General features: G+C 37.7%; 1 protein-coding gene across 3 annotated transcripts in view; it reads right to left on the bottom strand.

Annotated features, from left to right (window-relative positions):
- LOC307168180 (low density lipoprotein receptor adapter protein 1) overlaps positions 1-15,706 on the bottom strand; it is a 36,074-nt gene extending 20,368 nt beyond the window's left edge. For all 3 annotated transcript variants that reach the window (XM_079887853.1, XM_079887852.1, XM_079887854.1), the window contains exon 1: positions 15,405-15,706. In XM_079887853.1, the coding sequence (XP_079743979.1) occupies positions 15,405-15,489 (85 nt within the window). In that variant the 5' untranslated portion in view covers positions 15,490-15,706. The remainder of the gene's footprint in view (positions 1-15,404) is intronic.
- Positions 15,707-18,893: the final 3,187 nt, after the last annotated feature.

Here is an 18,893-nt window from a genome sequence, read left to right as displayed (position 1 = left end):
ACCTTAAGCAATTGTTAGCCATATCAGTGTGAATTATTGATTATTATGCTTTCAAAACGACAAAGATTCTTTATTATTTTATTTTATATAAATTTATTATGGCGAAAAAAACATCAGAACTGCAGGAATAGAGCATTGAAAATAGTGCTTCCTTGATAATTCATACAGTATTTATCGTGACAGGTACGCCAAAGTTTCAGACAGCAGTAAACTCTTTAAAAAGTTCTTCTTATGACCTGCTGTAGCTCATTAAAACAATATATATATATATATATATATATATTGGGGGTTTTATTTGATTCAACATAGAATTTATTACACATAAAATCTTAGGCCACAACAGCCATGATTATTTTTTTCAGAGACTGCATCTGAATACAGATCAGTTCCTACTCAGTAACTGATTACTTCTATGTTCCTTTGCCTAAAAAGGTAACTATGGAGGACAGAAACTCATTTAATCTGACAGTGTCCTGTGTCCTGTTCTGACAGCTCTGCTCGGAGCCATCTGGCTCTCCCAGCAGCACCAGCTGTTTGAGGCCAGGAAGACAACACCACCATCATGGCTTTCTCAACTGTAAGTCAATTATTAACCTAAAATGACACTAAATCTATCTCAGCACTCAATAGGCAGGAAAACTAACAGTCAATGCTCACTCAGCATTGCAGCCATCTCTAAATGACATGTTATAGCCTATTTAAGATGAGCTGCAGGGCATGGAAACACAACAGAAGTAGCCAAAAGAAGCCAGAAAAGCTCTTAGGGTTACTTGCTGGCATGTATAATAATCTCCTTGAGCTGTTGCAGCACATTTGTCGTGCTGAAATCCCTGAAAGTGGGAATGCTGACACACATAAAACTTGGGCCCCAATAAAGAATCGCCCTGTAACTAGTATCTCTCTGTAACTTGAGGGATGTACCATACGTTCACCAGGCTGCTGAATGAATAATTGATCAATTTTTTTTGTTGATGCTCCAGGCCTTCACTCAGATTGAAGTAGGACATGTTTATGGTCATAAAACTTTGCAGAGGTTATGACAATAAAGTAAAGCAAATAATGCAAAAAAGGCCATAAGGGCTGATGGTAATTGGATTCTCAGGTTTAGCCAAGAGCAGGTTGCAATGTGAAATAAAAAGCAGGCAGTATTGTGTGTTTGGCATGAAAGTGGCATTTTTAACAGCACATAATGTGACGTCTGGGTTGGTGCATGTGTCTGCGTGATAGACTGATCCGATTTGTGCAGAGCTGCAGACATAAAATGTGATTACCACAGACACTGAGACGTACTGTAACTGCATTTGTGTCTGCGCCAGACAAAAGCTGCATGGCATTTCTCCAGACTGATCTTGCAGTGGTGTAAAGGTTTCTGTGATGCAATGCTTAAGCTTTTGATGTTTAAATCAAAAGAAGCCAACTTAAATATATTGTTTAGCATATTATTCTTTTTTTTCAGAAGCGCTTTGAACAGTTCGAACAGTGAAATCTAGAACCTCCCAGCAAACACAGAACGTTCCACTTACCACTAAATGCCCGTTCACACCAAGAACTAACTATAAAGATAACTATTACAATGACTATATTAGCATCCACACCATGTCGCTGTCATGTGGTGGTTGTAGTAATCGCATGACGAAGGTGAATCTAAACAAACACTTCTTTATTAATCTACAAAGATAGCCTACACACAGCAGGAGAAAACTAACACTCGACCACATGAAATAAAGAAGATACCAGACAATGAACTTAAGAAACTAAGGGCTTAAATACACAGGGAGACAGACATAATGATTAACAGGTGAACATAATCAGTAACCAAACTAGGGACAAAAATGGGACTAAAACTGAACTACCAGAAACAAACACATGGGAACAAAAAGACAACAAAACTAAACATAATCCTGACAGTTGCTTTAAATGCTCGAGCTTTTTAAAGCAGGACGAATTCGGATTGGCTGGCAATGTTTTTTATCGCTCATCAGCTGAAAAAAAAAAAAAAAACATAGTTCGGAAAGTGATTGCAACGATATCGTTTCTCTTTATCGTTATAGTTGCAGTGTGGACTCTGCTATTCCTTTTCCTTTAGATCGTCATCGTTATAACTAAGTGTGAACTGTGAAAGTGTATGGGAAATGTGTATGGTTCCTGTTTGGTTATTTCTTTGGGAACAAATTTCTAACATTCTAGGAACATTTTAGGAAGGTTTAACCTAATAAGAATTTAAACAGAACATTTTCTAATGGTTACATTTTTTTCATAAACTACATTCATAAAATAGTATTAATTCAATGTTAATGCTGAAATGTTTCCTCAAGATAAAAACATACGTACATGTCACGATTAGACGGCAGAATCATGAGCAGTTAACTTTCTTAAAGGTGATCATTTTCTTATTCATAAAGATCTAGTGCTTTCACTGACACATTTGATAATTTAGCACATGGATGCCTTAAACCGTGGCAATGAAGGAAAGCAAGGGAGACGTCAGCCACGGATCTAGTTATATATGTATACTACATGCTTAATGGTCTCATTTACATTCAAAAGTCACATGAATACACAAGCATGTTGAATCCCTGTGAATATAATGACTGCATTTCCATGATAAGATGATTAATTAAAACGAGAGCTCACACATGGACACACGGGCAGGACAGTTGCCCGTAGCAACGAGTAAATCAGATGCCTAGATTCCTGGAATGATTCTGCACTCGCATTTTTATGCATCACATTCAAATTGTTGAATGTGAAATACCTCAGACTTGAATGGTTTTCCCTAAGAAAAATAAAAGGTTTTAAATATGTGCTGGCAGCAGCTGAATAAAGGCCTCTGATCTCTGCTCTACAATTTAGTGTCTAAATGATGAGTGTTGTAAGAATCTAGGACATTATCTTGACAGTATATAGGACATGATACGGCAGAGAGGAATTGGGGAATAGAACCGCTTCTATCAGCCATAAGTGGAGTACACACTTTAAAATAAAGGTGCTAAAATAAAAAAAATAAAAAAAATAAAAATGGTTTACTGGTTTACAAAAGGTCTTTATATTCCATTAAGTTATTGGTAGTGTCTTCAAAGGTTCTCATCTCGTATCAAACATTGTTGATTCTGCTGTCTTGAAACTTTCTTTGGAGTGAAAGAGACTGTTGAGGGTTGTTGAGGATAAATAACAGGAAGGTTTCAAAGTCTCAATGTTTAATTTTGCGTTCTCAGCCCCTGAGCTGTTTGAGCTGTGTTGAACATGCCATATCTTCATCAAATTTCTCTGCTCAGGACAACCACAGTGGTGTCAGACCAAGCTCCATTGCTTAGCAACAAAAGTCAATGGGCATAAGACAGTCCTACAATGGGGGATGTTAGCATATAAACATCAGCAGTCACAATAGCACACACTAAACTCTAAGAAACCATTATAATGAAAATCCTCAAATTATGTATATAACAATATATATATATTTTTAAATACTTTTTTTTGACTGCATAATTAGACAACAGATTTCTTCTGTACATACACGCTGCTGTGAATTACCCGTAGCAGATCTATCTTGTGAAGCAGGGGAAGGTGGAGGGTTTCTGAAAGCGCGCTGCAATTGCTACGACAATGCTGACCAAGTTTTTGAAGGTTGAGCAGGGAGCTCATTGGCTTCTGATACAGCAGGACCCAAACAGCTGTGCCCTATAGAGAATGATGTGATTGCCCTAAGGACCTTTCAGTCTGCGCCATCAAGAGTTTCATGACAGAACTTTGTATTTACATCACAGGGTTTTTTTGCGGAGTAATATAAATTCAGAGCCAGGGTGATATTTCAATGCAACTGAATCTTATGATTAAAATAGCCGAATAAAACAAAATAATTACTTGAAAACCTTCATTCATCTCTGTTCACAGTTTTTTTTTTTTCCTAAAGTGTTCTCAGTCTGCAGAGGCCTATAGTTATGAGTGTTATCACTCTTATGCAAGACGGCACAAATGGAATTAATGAACAGAAAGCAAGGTCTTTCTTACAGTATGACTGAAAGAAGAAAGAAGAAAGACAACATCTTCTGCCTCAAGGCGACAAGGGGAATTTTCTTCCAAAACTGAATGAATTAATGACTTTCTGCTTGACTTGCCAACCAATGGGAACTAATACACACAGGCTGCCTAATCAACACAGCACATATATTTATACATACTCTATATGAGTGTTCCTTCAGCTATGGGCCACTTTAGACACTTATTAAATAAACTCCTTTAAAATACACACACATCCAAAGAAGTAATGATAAATTTTAAATGATAAACAATAAATGTTTCTGTTCACATTTAATACTTAGCCTACCTTGATTTGTGCAGCATTGGTGGGCTACAGTTGTAATCGAATTTATTCAACCCCCATTGCAAATCAGGTTAATTGGCAAAATTTACAGACTTTCAGCTGTTTGCAAGGAACAAATCAAACATAAGTAATTGAAATATCTCAACACATGTGTTTCAACTCCCCAAATCCAACTGAAAATGCAACTTTTAATGACTTCTGCAGTCTCAAAATTATTCAACCCCCTGAATAGAATAGAATAGGTGTTGTCTCAAGCACACCTGATGCAACTAATTAAAGACTTCATTTTTTGCTCCAGGTGTGCTTGAGCTAGAACACATGAAACATCTGAACTGGCTAGGTTTGTTGAGTCACGTTTGACTGCATGTTAGAAAAATGGCTAAGTCAAAAGAATGGTCCAAAGAGTTAAGAGAAGATATCATCGCATTTCACAAACACAGGATACCAAAAGATAACAAAGGCACTAAATGTTCTTAGAGACACCATTGCAAGCATAGTTCGCAAGTTCAAAGTTAAAGGAACAGTGGTTTACACCTGGACGAGGCAGAAAAAGGAAGCTATCAACCGCTGCAAACTGATTTCTGAGAAGAAAAACCCTTGAGTGACTGCAAAAGACCTGCAGCAAGACTTGGTGCAAACAGACACTGAGGTTTCAGCATGCACACTAAGGCACGTGCTAAACGCATGCCAGAACTCCAAGACATAAACCACTACTGACCCAAAAGCACAAGAAAAGTCAGGTCCATTTTACTCAAAATCATATAAATAAGTCACAGAGGTTTTGGGATTCTGTTCTGTGGAGCGATGAAACAAAACTGGAACTTTTCGGCCCTATGGATCAGCAGTATGTCTGGAGGAAGAAGAATGAATCATATGCTGAGTAGAACACTCTGCCTACAGTCAATTGCTCATAAGGCATGGGCTAAGATTCGTCTGAAATGCTGCCAGAAGCTGGTGTCTGGTTATGCATCTCGTTTGCAGCAGGTCATAACAGCAAAAGGGTGTTCTACTAAGTACTAAAGATGCTTGCCATGAAGGGGTTAAATAATTTTGAGACTGCAGAAGTCATTAATAGTTGCTTTTTCAGTTGAATTTGGGGAAACCACTTGAAACATTTGTTGCTAATTCAATTACTTTTGTTTGATTTGTTCATTGCAAACAGCTGAAAGTCTGTATATTTTGCCAAAAAAAAAAAAACTATATTTGCAATATATATATAGTATAGAACCTTAAAAAGAAACATATGCTATGTCATAACTTCAGTAATGAGCTGCATGAATTATACTTTACTGCTACACATTATGGCCATTCTTCCTTTTCACAACTTTCAATAAATGATCACAACAAAGCGTAACCATTTATCATACAGACATTTTCACCTCAAATCCTCATACATAAAAATGTGGATTATTTGCTTTTTGATTTCAAAGTAATCCAAATGCTTTGCAAAATGTTTCTTTCTCAAAATCACAGCAGCTTGAAGTCTTATCAGCAGCAAAACAGCAGCTCAGACTTTGTGCGCTCAGGTTCTGTTTGTCCTGAACAGCATGCACATTAACATTTTGTTTTAAGAAAATGTAAACATGTTTTGAATGTCACAAAGGGACTGTTTCTCTTCAGTTGTATATGAAGCCAGACACACTTGTGTCTGAAATTATCTGAATGCAACCAACAGTGCATTTAATAAGGCATAAGATCAAATTCAGTGTATTGGAAAAGCAGGTCTAAGTTCTGGTAAGAATGGAAGTGTATTATATGACTCATTCTGTACTCTATAAGTTTGAGTTATGGGAGCTTCCTCAGCATTTTTTTTCTTGTCTTGATAAGGGAGCAGGCTGTTGGTCACCTATATGCAAAGGTCATTTTTGAAACCATTTATCAAGGTCTGCTTTTCAGAGGGATGTTTTGATAGATAAGAGAGGGCAGGCACAACGCGACTCTTTTACAATATGCATGAGTTTTTAAGTGGGAGCAAATAGTTTCAAGAAAAATGATTTGGGAAATGCATGGAGAAATCCATATATTGATTTCACACATGATTTGTTGTTATGCAGTATGTCACAATCTGAAAGTTTATACTATTACAACATTGTGCTTTAACCGCTGGTGTTAGTTGAATTTATCTAATGGTCTAGATAAGAGTTAAATCTAATTGTCCAGAGAATATTTAGATACACCATCAAAAGAGAAACCATCTCTAAGAGCTCAGTAATAGAATAGAACTGTATGAGCTTAATATGATAATGTCTAATCACGAGAGACAGGCTTGTGTGTGTCACAGGGCCTCAGCTGGTGTGTGCAGAGTAAGTGGTGTCTCATGGGGGTTTGGCACTAATGCAAGCCCCTACATGTGCTGCTGATTGGTGGGTTTAGGTTGGTTCAGCGCAGCCCTTCTGAACTCCCTGCCTGCACTCAGTAATGGCTGAGGTTAAAGGTCAAAGCACTCTGCCAAAGGATAGATGAAGTGCATGTTGAAATGAACACTGCTCTCATTATGCATGAGGAGGCTCAGTCAGAAGAACTAAGTCTTACACTATATTTATGGTCTGAATTAGATAGTGTCAGGATTATGTCTCGTTTTTGTGTTTGCTTAAGTTTGAGGTGGTTTTCACAGTTTCTAGATCAGTTTTCTATGTCTGTGTTAATTAGTTACTATGGCTATTCATGGGTTAATCATTGTTTGCACCTGATGTTCATTTAGTTAATTGGTTTGTGTCAGTTCATTTAAGCTCTGTTTATTTCAGTTCGTTGTCCGTTGACATTGTGTAAATAAAGTCTAGCATTTAGATCCTTTTCATTCATCTTTTTTTTCCAACAAGCTGTGACAGATAGCACATTTCTTGCTAGATTTAAAACGAAGATTTTTTTAATCATAAAAGTACAAGGAATTTGTTTGGGTTCTGATAGACCAATGGCCAATGAAATAGCTTGAAAATATACTTAACATTAAAGGTTGATACTTCAAGCTTGCTGCTTAATTTTTTTTTTTGAAACCGTGATAAGTGAAAAGTTATAATTTTATATCATTGGGGAATGATAATTGCAAGGAACAAATCAAACATAAGTAATGATAATCTCAAGAGAATATGAGAGTTAAAATAATTTAATATGAGTATATATTATGGCAGAAGTGATGCATTGAAATGAAAGAACAGAACACTAAACTGTTAATTACAACATGATACAAAATGATGTATAAACTACAACAAAAGTAGTTTTGTACAGAACAGAACATCTTGCTTTATATAGCTCAAATGTCAATCGCATAACAGCTATAATAAGTTATTAATGGAATGTGTTATTTATGCATGCATAAAGACGATTGAAACTCATAAAAGACCGCTCAACTGATCAGCTCCTGTTTCAGGTGTTCAGTCAGTCTGAGCGGAGCCGTTTGAATCCCACTGAGCCCCAACTGCACAGATAAAAGACACCGAGAGCATGTGTAGCTGGAGTGACAGACAGACCAAGAGAGACTATCAGTGACAGGGTTCACTGGGGGTAATGCTGGCAGCAGAGAAGGCCTCAAATAGAATAAAAGGCTGTTTTTTTATAAGAAACCACCGGTACCTAAAATCAACAGAGGAAAAGAGAGCTGTCAGATGAAGCGGAAGGAAGGAAAGAGAAACAGACGCAGAGAACGAGAAACGGGAGGGTAGACAGAACGAGTGTCAAATTTTCCTGATGCATGTCCAGGTTGTCAACAACCTGGACATGCATCAGGAAAATGTGAAGGTTTGAAAAGGTTTGGATGTCACGGATCTCTCTGTGGAAGGAAGCGACGGCTGATTCTCATGCATTCAGTGTGCGCTTTATTTAACTCTTTTTCTATGGGACACTGCCTATTTTGCAGGCTGTTACAAGAGTTATGATGCACATTAAAATAAGAGAGACAAAAAGTTATATTAGCAAAAATATAATTTATGAATAAGAATGTTATCATTGAACTCAAACACATTCCATGACTCAACTGAGGGAAATATTTTTATATAACTAATATTGGTGCTTCTATATGCCTTCACAACCTGGCAATGGTTCAGTGCAATCTAATGCAAGAGGTGAGGACGGTGTATAATGCTGTTCAGTTTTGGTGAACATCAGAAGAACAAAGAAAATCAATATTTGGGAGGACCATATCATTGACCGCACTCACAGTCTAACTGAGATAATGCAGGTTCAGACTAATGAAAAAAGCAATGCAACTTTAAAGAAAGACATGAAAGAACCACTGGTTATTTTTTAGATTAATTTAGAGAAAGGTGTGTGTGTGTGTGTGTTAATTAATGTCATGAGGGGAAACTCACTGGATAAAGATATGCAATTGTATGCATTTATTAATTAACCAGATCATCACATTTTTGTTTGTTTTTTTGGACACAGTCCTTGATTCTGATTGGTCTGTAGCAGCACACATGTGCATGAAAAAACAGAGAGCAAGTGCACTGATTATTAAGTACATTGAAGTATTTCAGAGAACCACATAATAAGTTTGTAAAATGAAGACTTATATTTCACCATCTGTCTATGGAAAAATACTGGTGCGGCGTTCATGTCTCTTTCTCTCTCTCTTTTGGTATCAATTAGAAAGAAATTAAACTAGAAATTAAACACTTGGTACTTCATTAAATGTACTGACTAACTTGTCCATAGTAAAAGTAATTTAAATTGCTTTATTTTATATAAATTAAACTTGTAGTATTGCTGCAGTGCTCATCTTGTTTAGCCTGGTTAAAACCAGACCATTCTCAGTAGTAACTGAGTTATGGTCTGGCAAAGCTTCATTAATAACTCATTTCCAAAGGGGCGTCACCAACGGACGTCGCTCAAATGCCTCTGGGTGCAATTGGCTAGACCTAAAACCAATCAGAGCGATCGTCATCGTGTAAAGCCATATGCTGCGTCCCAATTCGCCTAAGTTACACTACGCCATAAAAGTATGTACTCTTTTTGTGATGAAAATGTATTTACTTTTGAATGTGTAGCAAAAAAGTAGGCAAGCTTTGGGACATACTACTTCGTCATCTTTATCGGACGGATCTGTCGCGTGCATCCTGTCACGTAAACTGCCCTGTCAATCATCTTGTCACAGTTAAAATCGTCTATTAAATCTAATTTAATTTCCTACCGTTTCGGAGAGAAATGTAGTAGTACGTTCATCTGCCAGTGTCATCTGCCTCAAATGCCTCTGGGCGCAATTGGATAGACCTAAAACCAATCAGAGCGATCGTCATCGTGTAAAGCCCGCCTCAACGTTTCTGATTGGTGCCGCGATTTCGACGGATTAGAAATGGGCTTGAATGAGCTCTTTGCCATACTTGCAGAGCAAATCTAAATTTGCCGGAAGTTGTCTGGGTTTTCCCAGGCTACATCTTGTTGCTAGCTAATTCAAATCATGATAATATTTGATAATATACACTCAGTTGAGTATTATGAGTAATTGAATATCACCTTTAAACTAAAATTTTAAAACTATTTATTTATTTATTTATTTAATTAATATAAAAAAAGAAATTTCATATCCACATATTTGTGTATTTGGTGAGACCACCCTATCAGCATGTTACTTTTATCTTAAGAGAAATTAATACTTCTGAAATATTCATATCACAGTGCCAATACATCACAGTCCTTACTCAAATGAAGTGTTATCAACAGATTTATATGTAATTGTACACTGTAACATGAATGTGAAGTGCCCTGATTCCTTGTAATGTTTTTGTGGATTGTGTCTTTTGAGTGTGGCCATACGCACATTGTGCATCCGTTTCTCTCTCCAAAATCCTATTCTCTTCTTTCATTCATAGCCTGCAGGAAACAAACCACAGGGAGTATCCATGCTCGCAGACACTAAGGGAAAATAATGACAAAGACAGAAGGATTGAGACAGAGAGAGAGACCTAGTCTGAGGTCTTAAGGGATTTCGCTCTTATTTGCCAGTGATTTGAGAGATAAGTAACAAGCAAACAAATCAAAGAAGAGGGGAAAACAGAGACTGGTTATTATTTGGTTTAAAAAGAAGGCATGGGAAGCTAAATTTCTCTTAGCTGACAGTTGTGAGGGCTGGCAGTTCAAACTGAATGCATTTATATTTGATCTAAGGGAAAAAAAATATTTCAAAGAAACTGTCAAAATGTAATATTCACTTTTTATTCACGCATTAAGACAACTTCAAGAGGTTCCAAATATTGAAATGGGTTGTCTTGACCTTAAATTTAACTTTAACCTCTACTCAAACACCTTGAGTAGTTAAAGCTGAGTGAAGCCAGTAAGTCGTTAACTAGAAATTGTGCACATTAGTGATGGGTGCTTTCAAAACAGTTTTGCAAAGCTCCAAATCTTGTTTTGACCCAGTGGTTAAGAGCACGTATTAAACTGCCACGTAATTTAAGTAAACAAGGCTTTGTTACGTTATAACTGTTTCGTAACGTTTCCAAATTCCATTGGGTTGCCAATAGGAGGCGATGTCATTGAGCCGATAGATCACTGTCTACGGGTGTTGGTCAAACGGAAGGCTGCATCCTTGTGAGGCTGTGTCCTTCCTAGTGCGCATGGCTATGTCACACATGTTCCCGCACCCAAGGTCGCAGCACGAAAATACTACTAGAACTAAGAAAAATACTTTGTATAACAAATCTTTATATTAACTGGCTTTCTATTAATGCAATGCAGTGATTGACAACAGTCTGTGGTCTCCCCGTGGCTTACATTATTGGTAGTTTAGTGTTAAGTGATTAATTGACACCAAAACAAAAGATAACATGTATGCATTCATCTCTGAAAACATTATTTTTGTCTTACATTTCATAATGAACTCAGGCAAGCCCAGTGTCGACTCGTTTTCTGTCAGTACTTAATAATAACTTAAATATTAAACACTAACAAGTTCCTGATTTTCTCATCTTGCTCAAAAACACGTACTTAATTTTACTTAGTGCCTTATGCAAAGCATGCTGGGAACAAAAATACCCTGCTAATATGTGCGATGCTACGTCAACAGCACAAAAAAGTATTCACATATACCAATGCAAATGGAAAAGCAACTTCTGTTATTTAAGTGGATTGCACATGATTCAATTAGATTCAAGAATGTGTTGCGTTATTTATTTGCAGCATGAACATCTGTTTCTTTATTCAGGTCCCGATTCACAGGCTAGGTTGATTTTGTCACCCAGGGCATTAGGTCTAGTGTCATTTTTAAGAAATTCAAACCTTATTGTTGGACCTGAGCAGCCTGTGCTGAGAAAGAAGCTAAAAGCAGACAGGCTGTTGCACACGGCTGTCACAGTGTCTGAGGGTGATCACAATAACAATGTCTGGGAGTCACTGAGGCCAGAAGTAATAAAGGAGCGTGCCTATTTCTCTCTCTTTCCTTGTTTGCCTTCCAGGTCAGTACTGATTTCTCTTTAAGGGAGAGGAAGGATAGTTTCAGTCTTGTCCATTGGTGGACACACACTGAAATGAGCAGCAGTGACACCCTTATAAAATCTAATGGGGTCTTTTTACACAGCACTGCACACTCTTAAATTAGAAAAATGGTTGTGTGTGTATTTATCACCCTGTTGGTATGAACATCAGTGACTGCTGTGAAAGGAGGCTACAAAGCTTTCTTTATTACCAGAGCTCCCATCTGAAAAATCTAACAACCTCCTCAAGTGCAGTCAAAAAGCACACTCTTTATGAAACAAAGAATTCACAGAGGAAACAACTGCTTATCAGCCAACCTTGAACATAACATATATACTCTTCAAACTTCCCTGCTCTCAGCAGAAATGAATGAAACTTGGACTCTGCACATACGTAGGCTATTTCATAGTTATTTCAACAGCATTCAAACATTTAGCAAGACAAAATCAATATATGTGTGAAACATCAATATAAAAGTCATCTAAAAATGAATATAAAGAATATGCAATATGATACTAGCTTTATGATAATTAAAAAAAAAAAACGTACAGACCTAAATGAATAATAAAATGTAAAGAATGTTAAAGAAACAACATACCAAGAATCCTTAACTTTCTAGCAACAGCACTTACAAGAACCATAAATCAAAAAAAAAAAAAAAAAAAGAGAAAAGTATACGATAAAAAATACAAATTCTACTTTTTCACAGGAAACATCCTTAAAATGAACTCACATGCACATTTCGTTCATTGATTCAGTGTTGTATAGAATTATTTTCCTCACACTATATGATTTATATTTTTCCATATGCGTATACATTATGTACATCACCGTTCAAAAGTTTGGGGTCAGTAAGATTTTTTTTTTTTTTAAAGAAATTAATACTTTTATTCAGCATGATACATTAAATTAATCAAAAGCGACAGTAAAGAAATGTACAGTATGGATTGAGACAGCTGTACCTTTCAGCTCAGTGGGTCTGACGCATTGATTTATGATTAAACAGTAATTAACTGTCAAAGCTTTTTTTTTTTTTATAAATCATTTTCTTAATGTCTACATGAGCTCGACAGGGAAGTTGCTTATCATCAAACTTGCAGTGTAAAAACCGGGGTGGGCGTCTAATACTTGGAGCTGTCAATGTTATTTAATGACACAATGAGAACTGATAGTGACTTCTCTGTGTGAGTGACTTCTCTGTGTGCATGTCCTGACTTTAAATACATCAGCTCTCTGTGGGGGAAAAAATTACAGGATCTACAGGATCCCAATCATGATATTTTAGCTTGCCTTGAACTTTCTCTTTTGGCAACATAAAACATGAAATTTCACTTTTAATGAGCGCCAGAGAAAACTTTGACCTTCAAGTCAAATGCACACTTGAGAGACATCACCACCCTCCCATGAATATTCATCATACCAGCACAAAAACAGTTCATTATTCACTTGTTTGTGTGCTGTACCAGAATCCACTCCCCTTTGAGTTAGAAATATTTCAATAATTTCACTGTTGTTTTGTATAGAAGCACAAAAAGCTGAATTTTCAGCATCATTACTCCAGTCTTCGGTGTCACATGATCCTTCAGGAATCATTCTAATATGCTGATTTACTGCCTAAGAAACATTGATTATTATTATTATCAGGGTTCAAACAGTTTTTTGGAAACCATGATACATTCTTTCCAGGATTCTTTGATTAAATTTCTAAAGAACAGCATGTGTTTACAGTCACTTTTGATCAATTTAAAGGGTTAGTTCACCCAAAAATGGATGAAATCTGAGAGCTGGCTCACTACTTCAAAGGCTGCAAGGTAATCGATATCTGCCATCCCAGAAAAGTTAGTAAAGACAATGTTTAAAATACCTTAAGTTTATCAAGCGATGGGAATACTTTTGTGCGCAAAAAAATACAAAAATAATAACGTTATTCAACTATTCATTTTCTTCCGTGTGGGCCTCTGACGTGAGTTCACGAGAGCGTCACGACACATAAGAACTGAGAAGATGACGCAGATGGGTCTCGATGTAGTGTTTAAAATGGTTCTAAAGTGTGTGTTTCCTGGATGTTCGAATCGTGAGAAACCAACGAGAAAACGTAAAAGTGCATTACCAATACCGCAAAATGAATGGCTTACCTTTCACACTTTCCCATCAAATGATCGTGAGCGCCATCTTCTCAGTTCTCGTGAACTCACGTCAGAGGCCCACACAGAAGAAAATGAATAGTTTAATAAAGTGGTTATTTTTGCGCACAAAAAATATTCTCGTCACTTGATAAACTTAAGGTTGAGCCACCGGTAGTCACTTGGACTATTTTAACGATGTCTTTACTAACTTTTCTAAAAAAAAAAAATCTTATTTTGTGTTCCGAAGATGAACGAAAGTCTTACGGGGTTGGAACAACATGAGGGTGAGTAATTACTGACCGAATTTTCATTTTTGGGTGAACTAACCCTTTAATGCATCCTACTGTAGCTGAATATAAGCATTCATTTATTTCTAAACATTCATTCATTCCTTTTTACTATTCCTTTAAAAATCTAACTGGCATTTTGAATCATCTTTGGACACTGAAAATGTTTCTCTGGTCCTTTGTGTGAAATAATACCAGTAGACCAACAAGCAGTTTTAGTCCTCAAACAGAAATTAAACCTCGTCTACTTGATCCTAGTCACTCTGTCTCTGAAACACAATGCATTTCTAAAGAGACAGACAGCCATTACAGATCAAGTCATTAAAATTTAATCCGGGGAGGGCACATGTAAATTCCCAAGACATAGTTGTTGACTTTAATAATTCATTATGCTAATTTTCTTGGTTTTTAGCAAATATACATTCTCTCAGCAACAAGAGACAGGCGGATTTTCTCCAGCTGTATGCTTGGCACACAGTTCAAGTGGGAATGGAGATGTTTTCTCCCCAGAGTGCCTCATGAACTTCACATCTCACACGTCAGAATGACAGAGCGTTGAGCCTCAGGCTCCTGTCTGTCACCACCGATGTGACACGGGCTGTCTCATAAAACCAATGCCCTCTTTTCCACACTCGATTCTTACTGACAGAACAAAACCTGACAGGACCGGCCAGCTGATTCAATCATTAAAACATAAATAGATGAAGTGTGATTTGGAGTCAGTGAAAGTGTGAAAGTTAGAACTGTGATTTTTTTTTTTTTTTTTTTTGGCCAGATGTCTCTCTGAGCCTGACCAAGTTTTAACACATTTCATAAAGCCAGTCAACCTTGAACAGTTCAGTGACTAGTTACATCTCGATCTAATTGTTTTTTCTTTAGTCTACACATGGAAAAAAGTGAGAAACAATATATTTAGCAATAACCAGACTTTTACCCTGTAATAGGGTCAATGATCTGATAATATGCAACTAAGGAATATTGTAGGCTAATAAAACAATAGTAGCCTAAAATTTACAATTGTTGTAATAACCTGTAGATAAATACACAGGTGAATATATCTCACTATGCAGAGACAAATAAAAGCATTATGGACAGTTAAGCAAATCGCACTGCAAAAAAACAAACAGTAAAAGGACAAATTAAAAGATGTTCAGGTAGTTTCATATGTAACAGAGGCAGTGTTATCGTAGCATCGCGTGAACAGCAGCACGGATGCAGTTGTATTCAGTCAATGTAAACAGAGATAAACGCACGCATGCTACTCACTTTCGTGCTTGGACGCTCCCCATGTGTGCCGCGGAACTCCAGGACTTTTGATTATTGCTCTCCCGGCGGATTTTAACGCATCCATGCTGGAGGAGGTGTCTGCAGAGCAGGTGCAGAGCTCTTCTTTGGTGCCTACTACTGTGGGAATGGGGAAAGTAGAGTAACATGCAGCGAGTAATGCAGCGAGTGGACACGGGCAGCCTATAGACACCTCACACAGTCCTGTATCTGTACAGTAACATTAACCCTTCACTGCCCGTCTGACAGAGACCCACGAGCTGTTCCCTACGCACCCGCTGACGTTTCACTATAAAATGAGAACAACCATGCAAATCTTGGCGAACCAAATAATTATTCATCCGGTTTATTCCATGAAGTTCGGCTGTGACCAATTTAAAACGAAAAGCTAATTCAACTTTTATCAAGTGTCATTATTGCATTAGGCTATATGCATTCCGTATCGGTTATTTCAAGTCTGGAATTGTTTATTCATTCTTCCTAGGCTATATAATGTTACATAATAGCTCAAATTTTATTTAAAATATATTTGAATATAATATTTGAACTTGAAGTGTCCCCTATTTTATGTCAACCCTGTTACCATCATCATTTAAATAGCCTAGCATAATTCCATAAACAATAAAAAAAAATCATAAAACATTTTTTTCAGAATGTTAACCCTTTCAAGTAGTAAATGTTTTATCTTTTTTTTTTTATTACTTTATCTTATGTTTGGTTGTTTGTCAGTAGGGAGCGATCTTAACTCTTTCCCCACCAGCGTTTTTGAAAAAAGTTGCCAACCACCGCCATTTTTTTAAAATCATTTTCACAAAAGTTTCATGGCCCCCAGAATATTTTGTTGTATGAATATCTGAATATGCAATATATCAAAAGAAAGAACAATACGGACCCCCTGCTTTAAAAAAAAAAAAAAGTTTTATTCTAGCTTAATCCATTCTTCTTTTTTTTAATCAACACTTGAATGTGGGTAAGTTTCATAAAAAAAAACAGAGAAAATCTCATCTGGATGGGATTCACAATAATGATAAAAACATAGGCCCTGTCCCAAATGGCACCCTAAACACTCGCGGGCTTTCTACGAATCTGCACTTTTGTGACGTAATGCCGCTTTGAGTGTCGGGAAGAAGTGTGCTGCGGAACTTCAGGCCCTGTCCCAAATGGCACACTTCATATGCACTTCGGTCTTGTGGACTTACAATGACTGGCGTGTGCGCGTGTCCGTAAAGTCCATGAGACCGTAGAGTGTCCCGTTTGTCATTTTAGGTTTCAGAAGGGTGCTCTCGAGAAGCCCCTTTGCGGTCGATATGCACCCTCTATGCGCACGTTTGCTGAGCCGACACTGATGTGAGCTCCGCAGCAGACTTCTTACTGACAGTCAAAGCAACATTAAGTCATGAAAGTGTAGACTCGTAGGAAGACTGCAAGTGTTTAGGGTGCCATTTAGTACAGGGCCAAAGTGCGGGCTTGGAAAAAGTGCGCATCTAGGGCGTATATCAGCTGGATCGCAAATGGCACACTTCATGTGGACTCGCGGTCTCGTGGCCTTAAATTGCGTGTGCTCGCCAAGTGTACGATTCCGTAGGGTGTCCCATTTGGCATTTCAGCGCTCAGAAGTGCTTTCAGCGCTCGCGAACGCCGCCTTTGTGCCCTTGATGCGGACTTTGGCGAAGCCCGCACTTTCGCACCCTCCACACGAGTTACCTACCCAGGAATCATTGCGAACGCCCAGAGGGGAGGAGTTTTGTGGCTGTTTGACTTTCGGTGGCATGATGTCATCAAGCCTGTCCCAAAATACACTCTCGCGTGCCCTCATGGACTCGAGGCCAGCGCCCCTTTGGTCTGCACTTCCTGACGTCACCAAGTGTGAACTCGAAGGAGGTTCACAAGGCCGGAGTGTGTCATTTGGGATCCAGCCATCGACTGAAAAGGCGAGCACCCTTCTGAAAACTAAAATGACAAATGGGACACCCCACGGTCTCACGGACATGCGCACGCAGCAGCCATTGTAAGTCCACAAGACCGAAAGTGCATATGAGGTGCAAGGCCTATAGATGGGGTAGATGCCCCGACATGCCTAATAGCGCCCCCTACCATATAATAGTGAAAACATGGAAAGCCGTAAATTTCCGTCAATGGCGGGGAAAGAGTTAAATAGTCAACCCTGTTACCATGATTTTTTACATGAACCTTTCACTATTAGAAACTGGATATTTGTAAATAGATCATATACAGTATATACTTCCCCATAATAGCAAATATTTTATTTAAATAAATATATTTGAATAAAATATTTGTAGGCTACTTAAACGTTTTTTCACCATCAACCCTGTAATTAACCTTCAAAATTCACGCAGCGTGTGTATAGACAGAGTACTCTATAATCAGGGTAAGTTGGCATTGCTTTATTTCGTTTTCAAATACATTTAAGAGAAAAGACTTGTCAAGAAGCTTATTTTATTAATCATTTCATTTATATAACTTTTGATTCGTCTTTGTTTTTATTGTTCGGGCAACAAGTTTGTTTTTGGACATTTGTTTTCTTTTTAAATTGCTGTTGGTCATTTGATTGACTGTTTAAAACACAATAGATATATCATCAATGCGCTTTTGGGGTAAAACTGCGGTGTATTTTGGCCTTGATCAATGCGTGTCACTTTAATTCAGCGTAAGCGGCGCGTTAAAAATAGACTGGGCGCCGAAACTATCGCCGCACTGCTGTTCCTGCTCTGCTGCTGCTACGCGCTGCCGCGCCGCTTCTGCGTGCGGTGTGAATGCACTCATTGATTAACATGGACGCCGAAAAAAATACGCGCTGCTCACGCGCCGCTGACGCTTGCGGTGTGAAACCGGCGTTATGATGCTTTTGGGAAACGCAGCCGTTCAATTCAATAGACAATAGAAATATCAAGAACTTACTAAAAACAGACAGAGCATCTTCATATTATGTCATTGGACCAAAATGAGGGTTAGGTTTAGTTCGTTAGAAAGATAACCGCCTTTTGTAGAGTTAAACAAACACGCCCGTTTCACACATACTCCGTGTGCAGTGCGTATGCGGTGCGTGTTGCAGTGCGTATGCAGTGCAGGAGCAGCACGCGCAATAGTGCTTTCACATATGCTGCGTTTGCAGTGCGTAACTGATCCGCTGCTGTAGGCTGTACCACAAATACATACTCACTATTTGTATTTCAAATCCAGACGTTATCAGCAACTTTTATTTAAAAAAGTTTTTTTTTCAGCATTGTGATTCTCTTTGTACACATTGTACACATTTAATAGACGTATTCACGTTTAAACACAATTTAAACAACATATTATTCAATGCATTAGGCTATATAATTATATAGCCTATTAAGTTGCTCAAGCAAGTGGTAAAATATTTTACCATGTACTTCGCATAGCCTACATTTTAAATTAAAACTTAAAATTGACAAAAACAGCAGACTCATATCCTTTCTTTTGCATAAT

This window comes from Squalius cephalus (genome assembly GCF_949319135.1).
Source record: "Squalius cephalus genome assembly, chromosome: 12".
In the NCBI taxonomy this organism is placed as follows: Eukaryota; Metazoa; Chordata; class Actinopteri; order Cypriniformes; family Leuciscidae; genus Squalius; species Squalius cephalus.
Note: the sequence above shows the minus strand (reverse complement) of the source record. Positions and strands in the feature narration are given on the sequence as shown.